Source organism: Geotrypetes seraphini, chromosome 5 (assembly GCF_902459505.1).
Source record: "Geotrypetes seraphini chromosome 5, aGeoSer1.1, whole genome shotgun sequence".
In the NCBI taxonomy this organism is placed as follows: domain Eukaryota; kingdom Metazoa; phylum Chordata; class Amphibia; order Gymnophiona; family Dermophiidae; genus Geotrypetes; species Geotrypetes seraphini.
In genome coordinates, this window is record NC_047088.1 from 105,259,026 (window position 1) to 105,284,348 (window position 25,323).

General features: G+C 43.1%; 1 protein-coding gene across 6 annotated transcripts in view; it reads left to right on the forward strand.

Annotated features, from left to right (window-relative positions):
• The window catches only part of STK36 (serine/threonine kinase 36), a 393,543-nt gene that overhangs the window by 40,704 nt on the left and 327,516 nt on the right, over positions 1-25,323 (forward strand). For all 6 annotated transcript variants that reach the window (XM_033944781.1, XM_033944780.1, XM_033944785.1 and 3 more), the window contains exon 6: positions 5,936-6,185. In XM_033944781.1, the coding sequence (XP_033800672.1) occupies positions 5,936-6,185 (250 nt within the window). The remainder of the gene's footprint in view (positions 1-5,935; positions 6,186-25,323) is intronic.

A 25,323-nucleotide genomic window follows, 5' to 3' on the forward strand; every position in this document is an offset into this window, starting at 1 on the left:
AGAATCATATCGAGCCAAAGCTGGACCTGGAGTACCTAGGTGTTTGCTTCAGGGTGTCAACAGGGAGTTGCTGACTGCTCTGACTCCCAAACCATGGTAGTATCTTCAGGTCCTAGGGTCCATGGTATTGACGATAGATGCGATTCCTGGACAGTGGAGGCTTGGGACAGCATGGCCAGGTGATTGTGTCCCAGATGCTGGCCTGAGGCCTTCCCCTGCGGATCTCTGACTGGGTGATCCTGAAGACAGATGCCAGCCTTTTTGACTGGGGAGCGGTTTGTCACCACAGTCTGGTGCAGGGTCAGTGGTCTCAGTCGAAGTGGAGATGATCCATCAATCATTTGGAGCTGCGGGCGATTCACCTGTCTCTACTTCACTTTCTGTGATATCTTCAGGGGCGAGCAGTGCGGGTCTTCTCTGACAATGCCACAGCGGTAGCTTACATCAATTGGCGGAGGCACCAAAAATGCTTCCCTGAGTGTGGAGGCTAACTGCTGTTTCACTAGGTAATGCACCATCTTCTGGCAATCTCCATGGCTCACATAGCTGGCATGGACAATGTCCGGGTGGACTACCTCAGCCGGCAGACTTTGTATCCTGGGGAATGGTCCCTGTCCCAGGGAGCATTAGACTGGTGGGGTCTCCCGGCGTTTGATCTCATGGTGTCTGTAATCAAAAGGAAAGTTGATCGCTTCTTCATCCGCTGGTGCAAAAGGGGAAGCGAAGGCTTGGGTGCAGCACTGGTCGCAGGAGGGTCTTCTGTATGTCTTCCCTCCTTGGCCCCTGATTGGCCAGCCGCCTGTTGAGGCGGATTACGTCTCACACGTGTCGGGTGATTCTCTTTGTAGCAAATTGGCTTAGATGCCCATGGTACACCGACCTCGTTCATCTCTAATGAGGTCTGGGACTCAAGTTTCTTTGTCACCCTTGTCTAGTTATGCAGGGTCTAATTGCGCTCCAGGATCCAGACCGCTTTGGTCTTACAGCCTGGCTTTTGAGTGCAAGGCCTTAATCAGCAAAGGCTACTCATCGGTGGTGATTTCTACCCTTCTTCACAACAAGCAGTGGCGGAGCAACAGCAGTGTTCCATAGGAGACAGGCAAGCGTCGGCAGAGGAACCAAGGGCTAAAAACAGCAGGGTAGACTACAGGAATAAAGTGCAATAAAAGCAGCAGCGATAGCCAAATTTCCAAGCCAAATCACACACATACTCTCTGAAGCTGCCCTCCCGATTTTAAACCTTGCGCCGCACTGTGACATCACAGTGGGCGGGGCAACAGCAGTGTTCCACAGGAGGCAGGCAAGCATCAACAGAGGAATCAAGGGCTAAAACAACAGGGTAATCCACATGATCATTTAATGTTCATATTCTGAGCAGACTTGGCTAATGTGCTGGGGAGTTTCTCCGTTGCCCTTCTTTTGTTCTTTTCCTTACGGATGTTGCTGTCTGCTTTTCTACTAAACTGATTCTCTGGGAGGCGGTGATAAAGATTCTGAATATTTATGTCTCCCTATAAGTTTGCCTGGTGAGAATAGGTTCATAACCCGCTTGTCCAGGAATAGTGTGTGGATTTACAAAAAAGGTAAGTACCTAATCTTTATTTAACCCTTGTGCAACCATCCAGTCAATAACATTCTTCATATAGTAATCCAACAACTCCTTCAACTTGGAACTTCAAATCTTTAGCTACCTTCAGGGCATTTTAATAATTGATATGGTACCTACTGTACTTTTGATGGTTTGGATTTGGTTTTATTATTACAGTATTTTACTGTGAATAAAGTTATTCAAAAGCTTCAACTAGCTTTTCTCTCTGCTTCTTTGTTCTCTCGAAGAGTATGAATGATAATAATTGATAATTGTTAATTATTAGTATATGGGAGGGAGGGTGGGATTCTTTTATATTTATGTATTTGGAAGATTACAAATAAGATTGTCAAGTGATTAATTAATATATTTCTGATGGATTATTGTACACTTGTTGTAATTTTTGAAAACGAATAAAGATCTATTAAAAAAAAAAAAAAAGAAGAGAAGAGAGAACCATCAGCAGAGCCAGCAGGTTTTTCCAACAGTCTTAGCTGGAAAGTAACCCCAGCAAATTTCCTTCCTCCTCTCCTATTAGTGGTTATAGCTCCTATTCCATTATAATATCTCTGAGCTTTAGTCTATCTTAAATTAAGTTTATCAGTAAACATCGCATTTAAATATAGTCAGATTTTATCCACCCTGCTTAATAGAGTCTTTGGGCTTGATATTCAGCACTATTTTGATGGCTGAGAATGTTTAAAAATAAAGGCTCATTGAGATTAAAAATAGTAAGAATTTTTCACCAAATATCTAACCAAAATGAATGAACATTATTACAATCTAACCCCCTCGTTTATGAAACTGCGATAGCAGTTTCTAGTGCAGGGAGTTGTGCTGAATGGCCCACGCTGCTCCCGACGCTATTGCAGTTTTGTAAAAAGCTTTAGATTGTGTTTGACCCCCTTCCCCCCCCCTTTTTTTTTCAAGCTGTCCTAGAGGTTTTTAACATGGTCCGGCGAGATAAGTGCTCCAACACATAGGAATTCTATGAGCATTGGAGCATTTATCACACTGGCCCTTGCTAAAATCCTCAAGTGCAGCTTGATAAAAGGGGCCATAAGTGTTCCAGGTTTTTTTAAATTGCAAGACCATCATAAGCTATTAATTCTTAGCAGGAGTCCAGTGAGATCTATGATGTAGAAACTATAAGACTGAGCAATTGATACTGACCAGGAAGAGCTAGGACCCTTAAGTCAGAAGATAGACCACTTATTTATTTGGATTTATTAACCACCTTTTCATAAAGAGATTCACCCAAAGCCATTTACAATACATTGAATAGTAATCATATACTCTTAAGTATTTTTTCTGTCTGTACTGGCAAGCTTAAAATCTAATTGTGGTACTGTAAAGGATTCTTCAAGATTAGCCTCCCAGGTTTTCTGAGAGTTTAAACTAAGGGCTCCTTTTACTAAGGTGTGCTAGTGGTTTTAGCGCACGCTACAATGCCGCAAGCGCTAAACGCTAATGTCTCCATAGAGCTTGCGTTAGTATTGTTTGTTTAGCGCATGGTAGCGTGCGCTAAAAACGCTAGCGCACCTTAGTAAAAGGAGCCCTAAATCTTTTAAGTTGGGATAAAAACAAATGGTAGAAAAAAGATGCAGAATGGTAGTTTTTAAAGTATATTTTGCCAGTTTTCTGCTAGTTCATTTTTCAATTACCTGATGAATATAGCTAGTCACAAATATGCAACTCTCATGTTTTTCCAAAGATGGTCACAAATAATAAATTAGTCCAAAAAAGAAGCATCTCCTAAAACATATTTGTTGACCTTTATGTCTACATAAACGATTCAAATACACTAAAGTTCACTGGACCTGCATAAAATTTTGTATTTTACTGCTGCCTTTTTCTGCCTCTCGCCTGCCTAATTTGCCACCGCAAAGCAGCAGCCTGTTTGAGCCCGCCCAATCAGCTGTTTCTGCCTCTTGCCTGCCTAATTCGCCGCTGCAGAGCGGCGGCTTGTTTGGATCTGCCCAATCAACTGGTACATGAAATTTACATTTCTACCACTTGCGGAGCGCGCTTAGGGAGCAGGTAATACTCCTTAATGTGCAACGTAGGGCGCTATTTTTCATTCTTGTTTTTCAGCCAACCCTGAGCTACTCACTGCGATCTCCCCACATAGTTTTTCAACCAATTTTGGATAATTTATCGTGACTCACTCACAAATCTTCTCTGTACTTTACCCCCCTGGCTTCCTTTCATTCATTCCCTGCTTCTTTGCCTCTCCATCTTATTCACACCATTCTTCTCCTATTTTATAATGGCCTCACTACCTTCGCAAATCCCAGTTCACTGGGGCCACAGGCCAACTCAACTCAATTGTTTTGCCATAACCCATTCTCCTCAATTGACTGATGTCCAGATTAAAGACTTTCTTCCTCCCATTCAACCAGCTCGCAATCACGCACCACAAAAACAATTAAACATAGACCTAATTAATTTGAGATCCATACGCAATAAACATCATATTCTTAAAGATCTAATTAATAAATTCCCTTGACATCATCTGCATAGTAGAAACTTGGCAAAGTAACAGTGATGAGGCATACTTAATCTTCGTGATCATCATGTCGGGGAAAGGGGGAGGTGGACTTGCCATTTTCTATAAATCCTCCCTCTCCGTGAGTATTGATACTCCACCTGCAACAATGACCATTGAAGCTATTCACTTTAAAATTAATGTCAATCCAGTAATTGACCTACTACTACTATACATTCCACCACCTATTAACCAAAATAGCATTGCCCAAGTTCAATCTTTAATATTTGATTTTGCAACTCAATCCCAACTTCCTATAATACTGGGAGACTTCAATATTCACTTTGAAGATTTCAATTCTAACATTAGTCAGGGCTTTCTCAATCATCTAAATGACCTTAACTTTTTTTCCACTGATCTCTGACTCTACCCATTCAAAGGGTCATACAAAAGGGCAGACTTGCACAGTCTGTGTCTGTATATGGCTGGGGGAGATGGGCTGGGGAGGGCTTCAATGGCTGGGAGTGTTTAGATGGGATGGAGTAGGTTTTAACTGAGATTTCGGCAGTTGGAACCTAAGCACAGTACTGGGTAGAGCTTTGGATTCTTGCCCAGAAATAGCTAAGAAGAAAAAATTTAAATTGAATCAGGTTGGGCAGACTGGATGGACCATTCGGGTCTTTATCTGCCGTCATCTACTATGTTACTATACGTCTCATAAATCCAACTTCTCAAGTCCACTACTACTTCAAGTACTTTGGTCTGACCATTATTTTATTTCTACCTCTTGCCTCCTCTCAACTCCTCCTAACTTAGTACCTCCTTTAATTGTCTTTTCAAGAGACTATCACAATCTAAAAGAAAAACTTACACCACTTTCATTCCAACTTGATAGTGATATTTTTGACTCTGAAGGTTCTGCCAAACAATTAAAGATCTGGGATGATGCCTGTTGTTCTCTCCTTGATAAAATAGCTCCTATTTCAACCCATAACATTTCTTTGAAAAAGCAAAAGAATCCTTGGTTCAACTCTTCTCTACTTCTTCTCAAGCGCCAATTGTGCTCTTTTGAACATAAATGGCGAACCAATCCCACATCATCAAAGGAATACTCAAAATACTACAAACAATCAATAAACATAGAAAAGAGACAGGGGGGGTGCCGGATCGCAGGGGGGGGGGTGCTCGTAAATCGAGCCATGCTCGGTTTCCGAGGCACCGATTTTGCAAATGTTTTGCTCGTCTTGCAAAACACTCGTAAACCGAGGTACCACTGTATAAAATAGCTATTATCTCCTTCAAATCCCAAAATACTAAAGAACCTGCCTTCATTCACAAGCTCCTTATCCCACATGATCCTTCTAGAGCCCTAAGATCCTCCTCTCAACATCTCCTTCATATACCATCCTTGAAAATCATTAGTACGCATCGGGCCTCTTCGTTTGCAATTACAGCCCCCACAGTATGGAACTCCTTACCACCTCATATTAGGGCTGAACAAAACTTAGATAAATTTAAGAGAAATCTAAAATGCTTCCTCTTCCAAGATGCATATGAATGCTGAATAGGTTTAGTGGCCACCTGGTTTGTTTAATAATCTGATCTCCCAAGCCTCCCTCCTGTTTTTTACCCTCTGTCTTCTTTTTTTTTTAAATTGTAGTTCCCTCCCACTCTCATTTTGTTTTTATGTTTGGCAAGTATCATCCAGCCGGTACCAATCTGTGCAATGTTTCCCCCTTTTTTATTGTAAAATGCTTAGCATTTATGATTAGCGTTTATCAAAATTTTAATAAATTTGAAACTTCTCATGTCCTATATTTTTTTTCTGACCATGCTTCTGTTCTATCTCTATGAGGCAGGTTTGCACGTGCTATGAGTATCAACACGTTAGTGTTGACCTCCATCAAGGGCACACCACTCTACATGTCTCCTGAGTTGGTGGAGGAGAAACCATATGATCACACGGCAGACCTCTGGTCCATGGGCTGTATCCTTTATGAGCTCTTTGTGGGAACACCTCCATTCTACACAAACAGCATCTTTCAACTTGTCAGCCTCATCATCAAGGACCCAGTCAAGTGGCCAAAGACTATGAGTCCTACTTTCAAGGTAAGATGGACAAAGAAAGGGGGATGTAAGATAATTTTTTCCTTCTGTATGTTTGATAACTCTTGTTTTTTTGTTTTTTTATGTGGAAGTTTATTCTTATTTCTGCATCATGAGCCCTATTCTCAGATGTCTTGGGATTCTTACTAGAGGTCTGCACGGGAACGGGGATCGCGGGGATCCCGCGGGTCCCGCGGGGATCCCGCGGGTTCCCCCCCTGGCCCACGGGACTCCCACGGGGACGCCCCCTGGCCCACGGGACTCCCACGGGGATGCCCCCCTGACCCACGGGACTCCCACGGGGACGCCCCCTTGCCCACGGGACTCCCACGGGGATGAAAACAACCTACCTAAATTCTGGCGATGCAAGCATGCAGCTTACAAGTCTGGCCGGCGTCGCGTCGGGAAATAGCCATGTTGAGCAGTGAGCTCAGCACGTACACAGATGAAAGCCTTGCTTGCTGATTGGTCCGGTGGCCCCGCCCCACCGTGCCGCCGGACCAATCAGCAAGCAAGGCTTTCATCTGTGTACGTGCTGAGCTCACTGCTCAGCATGGCTATTTCCCGACGCGGGCATTAGGCTGTTTTTTGTCATTTCGGGTGGGGGATGGCAGCGGCAGCAGCAGCCTGAAAAAGAAATCATCCTGGCCGGGTTCGGTGTCATGCTCCGGAGCTTCTACAGCCTTCCTATCTCCCTCTCCCTTCTACCTGCGGCTCTCTTCGGCAACTCAGCAGCAGCTTCTGACGTCGGGGCCTACCCTCTGCGAGTCCCGCTTGTTTCAACTTCCTTTTTCCACAAAGGTGGGACTCGTAGAGGGAAGGCCTCGATGTCGGCAGCTTGTCTTGATCACCGCTGCTGACGAGTTGCTGAAGAGAGCCGCGGAGCAGGGGGGTGTTGCCAGGTGCAGGTAGAAGGGAGAGGGCCAGATGCAGGACTCGTGGGTGAGGGAGGAGAAGAGAGAGGGGAGAGAAACAAAAGGAAATATTTCATACTGGGCTGGGCCGGAGTGGAGAGAGGGTGGAAAGATTCTGGCTACAGGGTGCATTAACAAAGGAAAAGGGGGGAAAGCTGAAAATGGAGATAGTGACACAAAGAAGAGAAAGGGTAAGCAGGACCTTCTGAATAAGGATAGAGATACAGAGGGGACATGAAGAGGAGGTGAAATAGAGACATAGAAGTAATGCTGAAAAAGTGTGTGTGTGGGGGGGGGGGAGATAAAGACATTGAAAGGGCAAATGGTGAATATGGGGTAAAGACAAGGACAGAGACAAATGAAGATTCTGAAAAAGTGGTGAGATACGGATATAGGTGAGATGGACACAAAGAAGGGTGATGCTGGAAAATAGGTGGAATGGTAATTCTGACAGACACAGAAGGGAAATGCTGGATCAAGGAGAGATGGGGCTCAGGCTGGATGGAATGAGGAGAAATGCCTTGTTGGCCCGGAACTTCCTCTCCTACGTCAGAATTGACGTCAGGGAGCGGAATGCTGGTCAGCGCGACGCTTCTGCAGGGAAAGCTTGGGACGGCGGTGGCTTAGGGGCTATTCTCCGATGGCTGTGGCAGCAAACCGAGTGGCTTGGGGGAGGGCACGGAGAAAGAAAGAAAGGGGGCAGACAGAGAGACAGAAAGAAGGGGGAACAGGGAGACAGAAAGAAAAAGTTGGGGGAGAGAATGAGGTCTGGAGGAGAGGAAACATACAGGAGGCTGAAAGAAAGGAAGAAAGATTGGATGCACAGTCAGAAGAAGAAAGTGCAACCAGAGACTCATGAAATCACCAAACAGCAAAGGTAGGAAAAATGATTTTATTTTCAATTTAGTGATCAAAATGTGTCTGTTTTGAGAATTTATATCTGCTGTCTATATTTTGCACTATGGCTCCCTTTTACTAAACCGCAATATTGTTTTTTAGCGCAGGGAGCCTATGAGCATTGAGAGCAGCGCGAGGCATTCAGCGTAACTCCCTGTGCTAAAACCTACTATTGTGGTTTAGTAAAAAGGGAGGGGGTGTATTTGTCTATTTTTGTATTTTGTTACCGAGGTGACATTGCATAGAGTCATCTGCCTTGGGAAATGTATATGGCAGATATCTTTATTTTGTGTTCAAAAGAAAAGGAAATGCATTTCTGGTTTTATTTCTACAGTGTTGAAGTACTTGTTGGCCCTTGCTGTGACTGGTGGGGATCCCCAAGCACCGCCAGCAGAGGACCTCCTCTAGAGATGGTCAGAACTCCCCTCCACCAAGCGCAGCAGTCGCTGGCAGCATCCATGAGCCACTGAGGTGCCAGCATCTGTGACTCAGGGACGCTACTGCTGCCTGCCAAGCTTGGCAAAAGGGACCCCAGGCCAACTGCAAAGGAAGTCCTCAGCTGACAGTTTGTGGGTTCTCATCAGCTGAGTATTTATATTTTATATTTACATTAGAGGTTCTGGTAGAAACCCATTTACAAAGTATGTATTCTTCCCAATTAATATTTCCAAATTAATAGTCTCTTTGCTTATTTGTAAATGGGTCTCTACCAGAGCCTTTAATTCAGTAGCATAATTAAATAAAATAACTATTTCTGAAGTTTATAGGGAAGGATGGTGACGGAGGGGATTCCTCGCGGGGACGGGTGGGGACGGAGGGGATTCCTCGCGGGGGACGGGTGGGGACGGAGGGGATTCCTCGCGGGGACGGGTGGGGACGGAGGGATTCCTCACGGGGACGGGTGGGGACGGAGGGATTCCTCACGGGGACGGGTGGGGATGGGTGGGATTTTGGCGGGGACGGGTGGGGACGGGTGGGATTTCTGTCCCCGCGCAACTCTCTAATTCTTACCCTGTTTATATTTTTTCCCAATTTAATTTAGTCCAGTCATAGCAGTGACAGTCCTTAGTTAGGGACCACACCTGAGGGCTCTTTCAAAACCTGAAATCATGGATCCTAGATCTAGCCACAGGATATTACATTTTTGTGATAACTGAATCTCATCTGCCTAACCAGGACTCTACTGAACTATACTTTCTCCTTGTGTAACTTGCCCACTGGTGCCACCTACTCTGCCTGCATTGCCAGTGAGAGGAGACAGTGGGTGTGGAGTGATTTTTGTGCTCCTTCATATTTGCACCCTGTATAGCTGCACCACTCATGCAACCCAAGGTATGATGCTCCCTGTTATCAGGGGCTATGATCATGGTTTCTACCTTATTACCAGTCCCACCTGATCTGGGAAGTGGTAAAACTGAGCTGAAAGCCAAATCTTGGTTCCTCCATGTGGCACTGCCACTGAACAAGTCCAGCATTGTTCAGTGAATACTATGAATAATATTTTTTCATCTTATGTTTAATGTTTAGTTGCTGTATAAGTTAATAAGCTTGATGTGTTTTGTCCTCATATTGTCTCTCCAGATCAGTGTAGATATGTGGGTATATGCTCTCCTGCCAGCAAATGGAGCCTGAGAATTACTGGTGCAATGCCTTCACCCTATAAAGGGTCCTGTGCAGTTTATAATAACCAGCCAATATTTCTCCGTCTCCAGCAACTAGTAGGTGAGCTTCTGTGGCATCCAGATCTGGTCTAGTAGGTTTTGAAGAGAGAAATTGGTAGCTGCTTTTTAAGGGGCAATTAGTTGATGAATCTTGGGCTCCATATATTTGAAAAATTAGAATCATAGCTATGTCCAATTCAGCTATGCCATGCCATGCAATGCAGCCTGATGGGATTGCATCCCTCTCCCTCAACCTTCTGTAGGAACATCCTTTGGAGCCTCTTCTACTGGAGCATTGCCCCTCATCTTTGCATTTTGGAAAAGAGTTCTTGAGTGCTTGGACCTGGGAGCAAGAAACAACCAAACAAAGGCAGAGTTAAATTGAACCAAGTCACTCAGCTGGAGTTGGGAATGAGGACTCAAGGTTAGGAGGAGGGTGACAGTGCTGAGTCATTTGGAAGGAGTACTGTCAGGAAGTGCTGGCAAAGTAGTGTGGAATTTATCCCTGCTCAAAGTGAATATGGATGGGGGCTGTGCAGACCAAATGTCTGCACAGCCCCCTGGGGGGTCCACTCCCCACTTACAGGTTACAGACTCCTTAGATCCTTTTTAGGATCCTTTTGAGTGAGGGGGAAGACCCCTTGGAGAGTGCACCACAGTAGTCAGTATTTTTCATAGAGAGGAACACCTTTTCTTGATTTCCCGAGTACAAATTATATTTCCCCCTTAAAAATGCACATCCAAGATGGGGGAAGGGGGAGGGAGTTCTATGGTTAGAATATTAAATAAGGTATATTAGAATGAGGTTTATGATAGGTTTTATTTAATTTAAAGAATGTAATTAATTGGGGGGGATAAATTCTGATATGGAATTTAATAGAATACTAAGTGTTGTATTGGAGTTTTAAATGATGTTACACTTATTGTAAGTTTTTTAAAATGAATAAAGAATTGGGAAGATTTCCTGAGTACAGGCAGTGCTGAACATTTCAAAAAAATGGTCAGTGGAGGTAACAGAATCAGGAGATCTGCTTTTGGAAGGAACAGAAAAGCCATCCAAAGCCTTTGATTGCAGGTAAGTGTGAGACACCACATTCAGGATGGGATTCGAAGGGGGTGATGCAATACATAGATACAGATATACAGAACTCTCTTTTGCATTACTATAAGCAACCTTACTAAAGGGATTCTAGTGAGACCCACTTTGATATTGAGAACTTTCTGTATAAATTGCATATCCCTAGTTTCCGACGGGGACAGAGATAAATTACCAAGCCCCTATCTGGGGTAGGTGGAGGGAGCTATTAATACCTTAAAAAATGGAAAGCCTCTGGGGTTGGATAGGTATACCGGTAAATTTTATAAACAATTTGGAGATGCATTGGAAAATTTACTAGTAAGAGTAAACTTTAATGGGAAATGCAGGGGTTACAGTGCTTCTGAAACCCAGTAAGGACCCTATGGTCCTATAGACCCATTGGTACCTATAGACCCATTACAGTACAAAAGGAAGTGGGAATGGACAATGAGCACTCCACTGAAGAACACTGATGTAAAACCAACTTGTGTCCTTTTATGGAATAAACAAATTGGTTTTACATCAGTGTTCTTCAGTGGAGTGTACTGTTTTATACCCATGGGCTCTCTGTCCTGTTGGACTTTTTGGTGTTTACCTATAGATCCATATCACTTTTAAATGTGGATGCCAAAATAATAGCTAAAGAGTTAGCATTAAGATTGATCAGGGTGTTGCCGGGACTTATCCATGTTGATCAATCTGGATTTATACAGCAAAGACAAGTGGGAGAGAATATCCAATAGATATTGAATCTACTCTGGGATTTCCAGCAAACCCAGAATAAAACAGCATTGCTGGTTATCGATGCCATACAGGCTTTCGATAGGGTGAACTGGGTTTTCCTGTGGGCAGTTATGAAACAGATGAATTTGAAAGACATTTCCTGTTCTTGGGTGCAAGCATTTTATATCTTGCCAAAAGCAAGTCTCTTATATAGATTTTTTTCCCCAATTGAGCAAGGAACTAGGTAGGGGTGTCTCCTTTTGCTCCTGCTTTTTGCTATTTACATTGAACCTTTGGCAATATGTATTAGTGATCACCCTAATATACGGGGTATTAGGCTGGTGACTACAGACCATAAAATGGCTCTTTTTGCCGATGACATTCTATTATATGTTACAGATCCAGGCTTGTCTTTGCCTGTGCTGTTAAATGACCTTAAAGCCCACTAGGCTTCTATAAGGGAGGATAAGGCCATAGCAGAGAGACCGAATTAATTCTTTACTTCAGTCTTTACGGAAGAAGAAATAAGAGATCAACTAGAACTAGAAATGGTATTCAAGGGTGATTATGTGGAGGAACTGAAAGAAATCTATGTGAACAAATCACCTGGACCGGATGGTATACATCCCAGGGTATTCAAGGAACTCAAACATGAAATTGCTGACCTGCTGTTAGTGATCTGTAACCTGTCGCTAAAATCATCGGTAGTACCTGAAGATTGGAGGGGGGGTGGCCAATGTTACGCCAAAAAGCGTTCCAGGGGAGATCCAGGAAATTACAGACCGGTAAGCCTGACTTCTTCAGTTCTGAGCAAAATGGTGGAAACAGTTATAAAAAATAAAATTGTGGAACACATAGATAAATATGATTTAACTAGTCTTTAAGCCCGTTACATTAACGGGTGCTAGAATATGTGTGTGTGTGTGTGTGTGTGTGTCTGTATTTCTTTCTTTCTCTCTCTCTCTCCTTAGCCTGTTTCTGTATTTCTTTCTTTCTGTCTTTCTTTTTCCTCGGCTGTCCACCACCACCCCTTGCCTGCTCCCCCTGTCCATTCTCCCTTCCTTTTTCTTCCCCTGTGTCCACCACCACCCCTTCACTGGTCCCCTAATCCAGCAGAAGCCCTTCTCCCTTTGTTTTAACTCCCCCCCCCTGTCCAGCAGCACCTCTTTCCTGCTCCCCCTGTCCAGCAGTAGGCCTCTCTTCCTTTTTCTGCCCCCCCTGTCTAGCAGCACCTCTTTTCTGCTCCCCCTGTCCAGCAGTAGGCCTCCCTTCCTTTTTTTGCCCCCCCTGTCCATGAGCACCTTTCCCCCTGTCCAGCAGTACCTCTTTTGCTCCCCCTGTCCAGCAGTAGGCCTCCCTTCCTTTCCCCCCCCCATCCATCAGCACCTTTTCCCCTGTCCAGCAGTACCTCTTTTCTGTTCCCCCTGTCCAGCAGTAGGCCTCCCTTCCTTTTTTTGCCACCCCTTCCCGTCCATCAGCACCTTTTCCCCTGTCCAGCAGTACCTCTTTTCTGTTCCTCCTGTCCAGCAGTAGGCCTCCCTTCCTTTTTCTGCCCCCCCTGTCCATCAGCACTTCTTCCCATGACCAGCAGCAACCCTTACCTCCTTTATTTATTGTCTGCCCTCCACCGACATCTGCCTAAAGCCGCCGCGGCCTGCAGGCACCGACAGCTTCTGCGGCCTGCTCCCATTCCCTCCTCGCCGTCGCTTGCCGTCCCCCCCTGGTTAGCTTTGTTTCCGGCTTCGGCAGCCTCCTGTCTGCGGGCCGCCCACCCGTCTATGTGTGTTTTCATTCAAAGCCGACGCCACAGCTCCTCTCTCTATCCCGACCTGGTGCGGTTCGAGAGAGGAGCCGCGGCGGGCGGGTGAGGAGGGTGAGAAGATGCTGGCAGGTGCGCCTGTGCCCCCCCCTCCGAATCAGCGGCAGCAGTGAGGCGGCACTCTGGCGGTGAGTGACGGCAAGGGGGGAGTTGCTCCGTGTTCTGGTCTGCCGCCGTGTTCGAAAATTGAATTCAGCACGGAGGCACACCTCACGGAGCCAGGAAACACAAAACTCTAAGTGCGCATGCTCGCTTAGAGTTATATTTTATAGGATGAGACAGATTCAGCCGAGGGGGATCTTGCCTCATCAATTTGCTTGACTTCTTTGAAGGTGTAAATACACATGTGGATAAAGGTGAGCCGGTTGAAATAGTGTATCTAGATTTTCAGAAAGCTTTTGACAGGCTCCTGAGAGGCTCCTGAGAAAATTAAAGAGTCATGGGATAGGAGGCAAAGTTCAGTTAGTCTCAACTAGCTAAAGGTTGCATCATGGGTACTATGGCAGAATCATTAACAATAGTTTTGCCAAAGCCAAATAAAGATCCCACTTTGGTTTCAAACTACAGGCCTATCTCGTTAATTAATGTAGATGGAAAACTTTTAGCTAAGACATTGGCTTTACGCTTAGCTAAGGCTCTCCCTTATATTATTGATATGCACCAAACGGGATTTATTGCTAAGAGACATTCTTCAAATAATACCAGATTGGCTTTTCATATGTTAAATTTAACCAAAGCCATGAATGATCCAGCTTTTTCTGTGTCTTTGGATGCAGAGAAAGCCTTTGATCGAGTTGAATGGATTTTTATGTATCAAGCATTAGAATGGTTTGCATAGGTTCAGGATTTATACAAATGATTCAGACGTTGTATAGCTCTCCTGCTGCAAGACTGTTTATTAATAATAATTTATCAGAGAGGTTTAACTTGCAGAGGGGGGTTAGACAAGGTTGTCCATTATTTCCTTTGCTTTTTGATATTGTATTAGAACCCTTGTTATTAGCCATTCAAGAAGCAAAGGGAACACAGATGATATACTGCTTTATTTGAGAAATACGGAAACTACCATTCCATGCTTGCTGGAGTTGATAGAGAAATTTGGAAAATTTTCAGGATATAAGATAAATTGGAGCAAATCAGAAATTCTTCCACTTAATGTACATTGTGCTAAGGGTTTGTTTGATTCATTTTCATTTGTGTGGAAGGAAGATGGATTAAAATATTTAGGTACTAGTGTTTAAGCCCGTTACAATAACGGGTGCTAGAGTAGATGTCTGTATGTCTGTTTTTTTGGTTTTTTTTTTATTTGTCTGTCTCTCTCCCTGGACGCTGTCTGTCTGTCATTGGAAGGTGACAGGTCAAATGCGCGCAAGACAACAGCGCTCCGACAAAAATGCCAAGATAAATCAGCGCAAAGATAATAGCGTGCAAAGATAATAGCGCAAGAGACATGTCTCAGATGTCTTGCGCTCAGATGTCTTGCGCTCACTTGCCGGCGGTCAGATGTCTTGCGCTCACTTGCCAGCGCTCACATGTCTCTCGCTCAGATGTCTTGCGCTCAGTTGTCCCGCTCGTGCTTGTTACTGAAATTGTCTTGCGCTCAAATGTCTTGCGCTCACTTGCCGGCGCTCACATGTCTCTCGCTCAGATGTCTTGCGCTCAGTTGTCCTGCTCGTGCTTGTTACTGAAATTGTCTTGCGCTCAAATGTCTTGCGCTCAGTTGTCTTGGCGCTCAGGTGTCTTTGCGCTCACTTGTCTTGCGCCCGATTGTCCACGCGCTGTTGTCTTGCGCGCATTTGACTATGAACCAGGAATAAGAGACCGCGATCATCTCCTACACATGACCCTGCCATGCCAAGCGGACATGCTTAATCATCTTTCTACCCATTTGCTCTATACAGATATTTGGAATAAGCATGTACATGCATGATGAGACTGGTTCATGTCTAGTACTACAGTTCTCCCTCCGTATTTGCGGTTTCAGCATTTGAGCGAATAACATATGAAAAAGATTTTCTATATTTGCGGTTCTGTTAATCCCCCTATCACAGTGAATACGGAGGGAGAAGTGTACTACTACTGGTTATCACTTATATAGCGCTGAAAGGCTGTACCCCGCGCTGTAACATTTTGACATCTATAGACGGTCCCTGCTTGGAAGAGCTTACAATCTAACTTGGACAATGATATGGGCAGGGGGGGTGCAAAGCATGGGCCTCAAACACTGCCAGAGACGGAGCCCGCCTCTCATATGGGTCTCTCGAGCACATTTACCGCCGCATCTCTCCCGAGTCCGTTTAGCCACACCCCTCTCACGTGCCTTTGTGGGCCGGGTTACGGCTACCTCCCTCAGCTGGTGGTGGGAAAAGAGGCTGTTGCCAGAGAGGCAAATGGGCTGCTTCTACCACGTTCGCCCGCGGTAAGGAGCCCCCTTCAGTCTTGGTTATCTTACCGGGCAATTCCCTACCCTTTGGTCTTCCCGGCGCTGGGGGAGGGGAGGAAGGATGTATCAGATTTTACTGTCACTTTTAGGGGTGGGGGGGTTACGCGCTGCGGTTCGCTTATTTACAGTTACGGAATTGGCGTCTCGCTAGAGTGCAAAGGCTACGCTTTCGCCGGAGACAAACTATCTCGTCGCAGTCCTTATTTTTCCAACTTTTATAGGTATCATCATTTATAGGTATTTTACGCCAGGGTATGTATTGGGTCCTCCCAGAGCTCATGGAAAATACCCCAGATTGGTTGTATTTGGAATGGCGACTCATGTTTCCTTTACATTTATCTCATGTTCTCAGTATCAAGATGCCTAGGAAATATAAAGAGAACAGAATATTAATGGATACATAGAAAACATTGCGTTATGTCAGGTAATTTAACACCTAACCCAATACACAAATCAACAAATCAATCTTTATGGGTAAACTCCAAGATTCAAATTGGCGGATTTAAAGTCATATGGAAGCATTGGATTATTGCTGGTATAAGGATTTTAGATGATGTTACGATATTTCAAATGGTAAACTGCTTGATTTTTCACAGTTGAAACATAAATTTGGTCTTAATAAATCACAAAGCTTTAAATGGTTGCAACTGAAGCAGGCTATTCAGAAGGGGTTCCCTGAAAGGAAAAATCTCAATAATCAGTATAGTTTGGAGTTCTTATGCTTTCAAGCGGACTTCTTGGGTCACCAGGCCACACAGTGGTATAAATTGATATCTGGATATATGAATAAAAAACCAAAGACTGGTCTTAGAGACATTTAGAGCATTGAGATTAAGCATCAAATTTCTGCATCTCAATGGCCACAAATTTGGTCTTGGAGAATGAGATGTACAGTGTCCGCATCTATGAGCCAAACTTGGTTCTTTTTGTTACATAGAGCATTTTGGACTCCAGTTCGATTACAAAAGTTAGATAGCTCTAAGTCTAATAGATGCTGGCATTATAATCTGGAAGCAGGGACTCTGGATCATTTAATATTCTACTTTCCCTGTATTATGGCCTTTTGGAAATCAATTTTGTCTCAAATTAATTGTTTACTAGAAAACCATGTAGCATTATCATATGATACAATTCTGTTCGGTACGTCAATGAGAACAAAAAGTCAAATTTCATCAAATAATAATAAACTTTTATTGATTATGACAGGAGTCGCCATACAACATATCACCAGGAATTGGAGGAATTATAACAGACTTAACTATACTTTTTGGTGGAATTCATTGTGCCATATTTACAAAATGGAAAGAACAATTACCATACAAAAAGGAAATTATAATAATTCTAAAAAGATCTGGGGGCCATTGACAACTTATTGCAATGATTATACACCATTTTCCATTGAAAGTACATTTATAATATGGGGGAGGGGGTGGTATAAAATTCTATTTAAGGTTTCATCATTAGATAAGAATGTAATATTTATACAAAATTTATGATTAAAATTTTTGTGGGAAGGGTGGGTGGGGAGGGAATAAATTTATGTATTTAAGATAATAATAGAAAGAAATTCAAGTGATATGTATAAATTTAAATGATGTAATATTGTGCACTTGATGTAAGATGAAAAATGAATAAAGACTTTGGAAAAAAAAAGGAATTGGTTATCGGATAGAAAACAGAGGGAAGGGTTAAATGGTCATTTTTCTCAATGGAGGAGACTAAACAGTGGAGTGCCACAGGGATCTGTACTGGGACCGGTGCTATTTAACTTATTTATAAATGATTATATATCAATAATAAAATGTCAGATCGTTTTCATTTACATAGGGGAGTTAGACAGGGTTGTCTACTATCTCCTTTGCTTTTTGATATAGTATTAGAACCCCTATTATTAGCTATTAATCAAGCAAAGGGGATACAGGGTATTCCTCGTAATGATTGGAAATATAAGTTCTCTGCTTATGCAGACGATATTTTATTATATTTGAGAAATCCTGTTTCCTCCATTCCTTGTTTGTTAGACTTGATAGACAAGTTCGGTAAATTTTCAGGATATAAAATAAATTGGAATAAGTCTGAACTTCTTCCACTCAATGTACATTGTTTAAAAAGTATGTTTGAGTCCTTTTCTTTTGTTTGGAAGGATGATGGTTTAAAATATTTAGGAATATGGATTAAAAATACAGTAGATGAGACTGTAAAAGAAAATGAAAAAAGCTGTTAAAAAAGGTTACGGAATTATGTGAGCATTGGAATCCATTACATTTATCTTGGTGGGGGAGAGTTCAAACTGTTAAAATGATGATTCTACCTGTAGTTTGCTATCAAATGGGTATGATACCAGTATTTTTTCATGGATCTTTTTATAAAAAATTGAACTCGATTATTATAAAATTTATTTGGCTTGGTAAAACTCCTAGAATTGCTATAGCATCTTTGCAAAGACCAATTAAGGAGGGCGGGGTAAATTTTCCAAACTTTTATAGGTACCATCAAGCCTATATTTTACGTCAAGGTCCTCCCGGATCTCATTGAGTATACTCCTGATTGGTTATATTTGGAATGGCGACTCATGTTTCCTTTACATCTTTCTCATGTGCTCAGTATCAAGATGCCCAGATTGTACAAAGAAAATAGAATTCTAATGGATACTTGGAAAACATTACGGTTTGTCAGTAATTTAACAGCAATTACTATTAATAACTCAACGAATCAATCCATATGGCTAAACTCCAAGATTCAAATTGGTGGTTTCAAGATTGTCTGGAAACATTGGATAATTGCAGGTATCAGAACTTTAAATGATGTAATTACTAATGGTAAGCTGCTGGATGTTACACAATTGCAACATAAATTTGGGCTTCACAAAAAGCAATTTTTTCATTGGTTGCAATTGAAGCAGGCCATTCAGGCAGGGTTCCCTGAATGGAAAAATTTGAATACTCAACCTAGCATAGAATTTTTATGTTTTCAGGCGGACTTTCTGGGACATCAGGCCGCACACTGGTATAAAATTATTAGTGAATTGGTTAAAAAGAAGCCAAAAAATACTCTTAGGGATATTTGGAGCATTGAGATCAAGCATGATATTTCAGCATCTCAATGGCCACAAATTTGGTCTTGGAGAATGAGATGTACAATGTCGGCGTCAATGAAACAAACTTGGTTTTTTTTGTTACATAGAGCTTTTTGGACCCCAGTTAAATTGCAAAAGTTAAATAGTTCTTTGTCTAATAGATGCTGGCATTGTAATCTGGATATGGGGACTTTAGATCATCTTTTGTTTTATTGTCCCCATATCTTAGCCTTTTGGAACTCAATCTGGGGTCAAGTAAATTGTTTATTAGAAAATCACGTAGCATTAACTTATGATACTGTACTTTTTGGTATGTCTATGAGAAAAAAGAGTCAGATATCAATGTGTAAAAACAAACTATTATTGATTTTGACCGGAGTAGCCATTCAACATATTACTAATAACTGGAAAGACCATAGTAGGCTCAATTTTAAATTTTGGTGGAATTCAGTTTGCCACATATACAGAATGGAAAGATCAATAGCGGTGCAAAATGGAAATTATAAAAACTTCATTAAAATTTGGGAACCATTAACGTCCTTTTGTCATGATTGATGCCATTTTTCTAATATTTCTATATTTAATATGTAAGATAAGGGTAGGGTGGGGGGAGGGTTTCTATTATATGAAAAATAAAAATTACTAAAGGGATTTCAGGATGGGAGAGGGAGGGTTATATTTACAACTATAAGTTATAATGATAAGATGTACAAGTGGTTAAATCTATGTTATTATGTTGCAATTTTTGTACACTTGATGAAAGTTTTAAAATGAATAAAGAATTAAAAAAAATATATATATATATATAAAAGATCTGGAAATTAGAACGACGAATGAGGTGATTAAATTTGCAGATGACACTAAACCAGGGGTGGACAAACTTTTTGACTCGGCCACAGTGGGTTCTTAAATTTGACAGAGGGGTCGGACCAAGAGCAGATTGATGGAGTGTTTGTGTGAACTAATATAAATTAAATGTAAATATCATAGCATAAAAGGTTTTTGTACAAAACGAATGTACATGATCATCTCTCCCTTCCTCTCCTTCACCCCAATTCTTCCTCTTTCCTTTCTCTTCTCCACATGTGCAGCATCTTTCCTCCCCTCTCACCCATCCCCTTGTGCCTTCCCTCTGCAGCATCTTTCTATCCCGCATCCTCCCAACCCCCTATGCAGCAGAACCCTTGCCCAGCTTCTATTCTTCCCTCCCTCCCATCCCTTGTGCAGCAGAACCCTTGCCCAGTTTCTATCTTTCCCTCTGTACCTCCCATCCCTTGTGCAGCAGAACCCTTGAGCACTTGCCCCCACCGCGCAGTTGAACCCCCGCTGACCTTCCTGCTTCCCTCCCATCCGAACCCCGCCAACCGTGAACCCTACATTCCTCCTCCCAGAGCAGTGTAGGGCCAGCAGCACTCTAAACAGGCTGCTTCATGGTCTTTTCTCGTTGGGGCCTTCCATATGCCACGTTACTGATGATATCAGTGATGCGGCAGAAGGGATTCCCTGACGAGAGAAGGCCGTGAAGCAGCCTGTTTAGAATGCTGTCAGCCCGATGCTGCTCTGGAGGGAGGTTTGTAGGGCTTGTGGTTGGCGGGGTTCAGATGGTCAGCGGGCCAGATATGACCTGTGGGCCGTAATTTGCCCATGTCTGCATTAAACTGTTCAAAGTTGTTAAAACGCATGTGGATTGTGAAATATTGCAGGCAGATCTTAGGAAAATTGGAAGACTGGGCAGCCAAGTGGCAAATGCAAAGTGATGCATATTGGGAAGAATAACCAAATCACAGTTACCGGATGCTAGGATCCACCTTGGGGTTTAGCGCCCAAGAAAGGGATCTGGGTGTCATTGTAGACAATACAATGAACCCTTCCGCTGAATGTGCGGTGGCAGCCAAAAAAGCAAACAAGATGCTAGGAATTATTAAAAAAGGGATGGTTAACAAGACTAAAGATATTATAATGCCTCTATCGCTCCATGGTGTGACCTCATTTGGAGTATTGCGTTCAATTCTGGACTCCTTATCTCAAGAAAGATATAGCGGCACTAGAAAAGATTCCTAAGAAGAGCGACCAAGAAGATAAAGTTGCTGGAACTCCTCTCGTATGAGGAAAGACTAAAAAGGTTAGGGCTCTTCAGCTTGGAAAAGAGAAGGCTAAGGGGAGATATGATTGAAGTCTACAAAATCCTGAGTGGAGTAGAGCGGGTACAAGTGTATCGATTTTTCACTCTGTCAAAAATTACAAAAACTAAGGGACACTCAATGAAACTGCAGGGAAATACTTTTAAAACCAATAGGAGGAAATATTTTTTCACTCGGAGAATAGTTAAGCTCTGGAACGCATTGCCAGAGGTTGTGGTAAAAGCGGATAGCGTAGCTGGTTTTAAGAAAGGTTTGGACAAATTCCTGGAGGAAAAGTCCATAGTATGTTAGGACATGGGGGAAGCCTCTTCTTGCCCTGGATCGGTAGCATGGAATGTTGCTACTTTTTGGGTTTTGACCAGGTACTAGTGACCTGGATTGGCCACCATGAGAATAGACTACTGACCCAGTAAAGCTATTCTTATGTTCTTAAATACAACATTTTTTAAAATATATATCTTTATTCATTTTCAAACCAAAAACAGTGCATACAAGAACTCATTTTCAAGTTATTTGAAAAACAGCACTTACATCCAACAATAAAATACTTAAGAATCATTTTCACCCCATCCCCCCCTGATTTCAATGTATTCAAAATAATCATACATTAATACTTACAAAACATTAATAAACCAGTCCCTATACACTAACCTTCTTCCTCCCACCCACCCACTTCCCTGGATGTGTAAAACACTGTTCTTCAACCGCTGGTCCGTGGACCGGTGTCAGTCCGCAGGAAATTTCTGCCTGTCTGCACAGGGCCAGCAAGATTGATTAACTTCAATTTCCTGCTGGTTCGCGCAGGGCCAGCAAGATCGAGATATTTTCAGCTGGGCCACGCTGGGCCGGAGAGATCATGGAGAGCCTCCGACAATGGCTTTCTCCCCTCTCTGCAGCTCTCCTTACTTACCAGCGCAGTCTTGGGGCTTTTGCTGAGTCGCGGCCGTCTCTGATGATGCAACTTCCTCTTTCCTCAGAGGCGGCGCGACCCAACAAAGGACCCGAGGCTGCCTTCCTGAATCGCTGCGCTGGCAATTAAGGAGAGCTGCTGAGAGGGGAGAAAGCCACTGTTGGAGGCTGGGAAGCTGCTGGGCAAGGGAAAATAAAGGGACAGCTGCTACTGGACCTGGAGAGGGAGAAGGAGAGATGCTGCTGGGAGGGGAGGAGGGAAAGGAGTCTGGGAAGCTTCTGGACAAGGGAAAAAAGGGATAGCTGCTACTGGACCTGGAGGGAAGGAGAAGGAGAGATGCTGCTGGGAGGGGAGGAAGGGAAGAGAGTTACTGCTGGACAGGAGGAGGAGGGAAGGGAGAAGGAAAAAAGGAAGGAAACAGTTGGCAGGGAGATAAGAGGAGGGGAAGGGGAGGGACAGGCATGAGAAAGAGAGATTGATGATGGGAAGGGGTCAGCAGAGAAATAAGCAGAGAGGAACAACGATGCTAGATCTGGTGTAGATAAAAATGAAAAGAGCAGTGAACCTGGGATGAATCATGTAAAAAGGACAGAGGGGGCACAGGCTGAATGGAAAGGGGAGAGGGGCATAGAAAGAAGACAGATACCATATGGAAGGGGGAGAGGGCAGACAGTGGATGGAAGGGGCAGATGCTGAATTGAAGAGACAGAGAGCAGACGCTGGAAGGAAGAGTGAAAAGAAGATGAAAGCAGAAATCAGAGACGACAAAAGGTAGAAAAAAAATAATTTTATTTCTATTTTGTGATTAGAATATATCAGATTTGAAATATATATCCTGCTAGATATAATTGGGGACTGCAAAGCCCAGGCAGTGCTTCTGTAGCTTCCAGCTAGCTTAGGGCGCTCTCTGACCAGGGAGTAGTTGCCCTAGTTGCGCTCTCCTAACACTATTCCTGTCATGTGTGACTGCAGTATTCTGTTAGCATGATATTTCTGTGTAGCATGGCTTATTCAGTTTTCTTGATAGTAGATATGTGAAGGGGAGGGGAGACGGGGGTTTTGTTGATCCTTGCTCTGTATTATTTGTATTTATAAAATGACAATTGTACAGAATATTGTTTCTTTTTATACTTTAATAAAATACATTCAGTATAAAATCATAACTGAGGCTTGTGCGGATGGGATCAAATGATTTGTGGGGACCGAGCTCGCAGAGATGGGGCGGAAATGGGGTTTTTAAATTTTAGTCCTGGTCCACAAAATAATTCTTTTATTTCTGCCGGTCCACGGGTGTAAAAAGGTTGAAAAACACTGGTATAAAATATAACCATAAGTAAAGGGAAAAACCATTCAATTAGAATCAATAAAATTGGTCAATGGGCCCTACGTCAGATTAAACAATTTATTACCCTTTTGCTCAAAAATTATTTTCTCGTATCTATAACACAAGCATAACAAATTCCACCAAAATGTGAGATTTAATCGGTCACAATTCTTCCAATTTTTCATAATCATTTGGATGGCTACCCCCAGTCATTATACCCAATAACCTGTTTTTATGTCTGTCTACTGGAGATGTAGGAGATAACAACGTCCCACATATTACCACTTCATATGATAGTGGAACCGCAGTCTTCAGAATCAGAGTAATATGTCCCCATACAACATTGATAAATCTAAGCTTTTGGGAATTACCATAACTGATGAGGAAGAACAGAATTAAGCCCAGTGTTTTCCTTTTTAAACTTGGAAGGCAGGGTATATGTTATCTGGGTATTCAGATCTTCCAGGATTTGACTAAATCGTACAAGTATTATTCTCGCATAGCATGGCAGGTGCGTGTTGACCTACAAGAATGGAATGGGCTTTGACTGTCATGGTGGGGCAGGATAACAGTTCTCCCACACCTGTTTTTGTTTCAAACTCTGCCCGTTCAGGTCTCTCAAGAAAGTATTGCAGCATTTACATACAGAGTTTCTCAGATTTATTTGGAAGAGGAAATCCCCAAGGTTGGCCATGAGGGTCTTGTGGGGTGCAAGAGAGTAGGAGGGAGGGTGATACCTAACCTGTTTTGTTACTATTAGGCTGCTCAGCTGTGCTTTTGGTTAGACTGGCTGATAGGGAAGACAAAGCCAGAGGTTCAGTTACATAAGAACATAAGCAATGCCTCCGCTGGGTCAGACCTGAGGTCCATCGCGCCCAGCAGTCCGCTCACGCGGCGGCCCAACAGGTCCAGTACCTGTGCAGTAATCCTCTATCTGTACTCCTCTATCCCCTTTTCCAGCAGGAAATTGTCCAGTCCTTTCTTGAACCCCAGTACCATACTCTGCGCTATTATGCCCTCTGGAAGCACATTCCAGGTGTCCACCACACGTTGGGTAAAGCAGAACTTCCTAGCATTCGTTTTGAATCTGTCCCCTTTCAACTTTTCTGAATGCCCTCTTGTTCTTTTATTTTTCGAAAGTTTGAAGAATCTGTCCCTCTCTACTCTCTCTATGCCCTTCATGATCTTTTAAGTCTTTTATCATATCCCCTCTAAGTCTCCTCTTCTCCAGGGAAAAGAGTCCCAGTTTCTCCAATCTCTCAGCATATGAAAGGTTTTCCATACCTTTTATCAGACGTGTTGCTCTCCTATGAACCCTCTAGAGTAACGCCATATCCTTCTTAAGATACGGCGACCAATATTGGACGCAGTACTCCAGATGTGGACGCACCTTCGCCCGATACAACGGCAGGATAACTTCTTTCATTCTGGTTGTAATACCCTTCTTGATTATGCCTAGCATTCTATTTGCCTTCTTAGCAGCCGCTGTACACTGTGCCGTCGGCTTCATTGTCATGTCCACCATTACTCCCCTTTCTTGGGTACTCTTATTCAATAACATCCCTCCCATCGTATAGTTATACCTCGGGTTTCTGTTTCCCACATGTAATACTTTACATTTCTCAACGTTGAACTTCATCTGCCATCTCGTCGCCCATTCCCCTAGTTTGTTCAAGTCCCTTTGCAATTCTTCAGTCCGAGCTCCACTGAATAGTTTGGTGTCTCCGCAAATTTTATTATCTCACAATTTGTCCCTGTTTCTAGATCATTTATGAATATATTAAATAGCAGCGGCCTGAGCAACAAGCCCTGCGGGACCCCACTCATGACCCTCCTCCATTCCAAGTAGTGGCCTTTCACTCCCACCCTTGTTTCCTACCCGCCAACCAGTTTCTGATCCATCTATGTACGTCTCCTTCCATCCCATGGTTCTTTAGTTTCCGGAGTAGGCGTTCATGGGGCACCTTGTCAAAGGCTTTCTGGAAATCCAGATATATGATGTCTGTGGGGTTTCCTCTGTCCACCCGTTTGTTAATTCCTTCGAAGAATAAGTTCGTTAGGCACGATCTACTCTTGCAGAAACCATGTTGGCTGGTTATCAGAAGTTCGTTTCTTTCAAAATGTTCATCAATGTTTTCTTTTATCAGTGCTTCCA